This window comes from Phalaenopsis equestris, unplaced genomic scaffold (genome assembly GCF_001263595.1).
Source record: "Phalaenopsis equestris unplaced genomic scaffold, ASM126359v1 Scaffold192966, whole genome shotgun sequence".
NCBI classification, from domain to species: Eukaryota; Viridiplantae; Streptophyta; class Magnoliopsida; order Asparagales; family Orchidaceae; genus Phalaenopsis; species Phalaenopsis equestris.
In genome coordinates, this window is record NW_018212915.1 from 1 (window position 1) to 1,004 (window position 1,004).

General features: G+C 50.8%; 1 protein-coding gene across 1 annotated transcript; it reads right to left on the reverse strand.

Moving 5' to 3' along the window:
• Positions 1-97: 97 nt before the first annotated feature.
• On the reverse strand, positions 98-831 carry LOC110034746 (N-glycosylase/DNA lyase OGG1-like; the record flags this gene model as incomplete). Its single annotated transcript, XM_020738991.1, has 1 exon — positions 98-831. A coding segment is annotated over exon 1 (734 nt), but the record flags the coding sequence as incomplete, so codon positions are not given.
• Positions 832-1,004: the final 173 nt, after the last annotated feature.

Consider the following 1,004-nt stretch of genomic DNA (forward strand, 5'->3'; position numbering starts at 1 on the left):
TTTTTTTTTCCCTTTTGAAATTTACATTTGTGAATTCATCATAAATACAAAAACTAGATGATCAAGAATCAAAGTCAGGCCCCTGAAAAGAGCATACCTATAACCAAATCCAGCTTCTCTGAGCTGTTGCTCGGTGACAGCAGAAAGCCTCTCAAGTGTGGGAAACTCATGGAAATGAAACCCACCAACCGTCCCTAAATGCTCGCCAAACGAAGACAGAACCCCGACCATCTTCTCAATCCTCGCAATGTTATTGTTCGAAGAGCAGAGGAACTGAAAAACGCACTCCACCGGATCCTGTCGCAGAACACGGGCCCCGCCATCGAATCGCCGAGCTATCTCATCAAACCGCGGATCCGCCGCAGAAAAACCTCGCCACAGAGCGGTGAGGGAGATCTCGACGTTAAGATAGTCACTCAGCGCAGCCCGCGTGGAAGCAGCGTCTGACGAATTGTGGAGAAAGAAGTGGATGCGACCAGAAGGATCATCATCTCCATCGGCGTGCTTGAGAGACAGGAGGTAGGGACCAACGACACCGGTGAACTGGGAGGGTCCGGTTCGACGCCAACGAAATGTCTGACCGGTGGGGAGAGTGTGGAGAAGTGATAGCTCCGATCTCGAGAGGCCAAGGGTGTGCCAGTCCCCATCGTCAAGGGCTGCCAAGTCTAGAAGAGAAGGGGTAAGAGATCTTTGAGTTCGAGAGCGGAAGGAGGTTGAGGAGCTGGATTCTTCCTTTGGAGGTGTTGTAGGATGCAAAGGTGAAAGAGGAGTAATGGAGAAGTTCACCGGAGTAGGCGGCGGCGTCGTCTTCAGCCGCCGCCGCTGACTCATGACTGCGCAGAAAGGGCTAGTACGTTTGGGTAGGGTTGAGGTAGACATGGGAGGTGCGGGTGTTTTTCATTAGTGCGACGTCATTAATTAACTGCAGATGAAACATGGGCGATCATTTTACGGGCCCGCTGAACTCTTATTTATGAGCGCTTATTTATGTAGCGCATATTTTA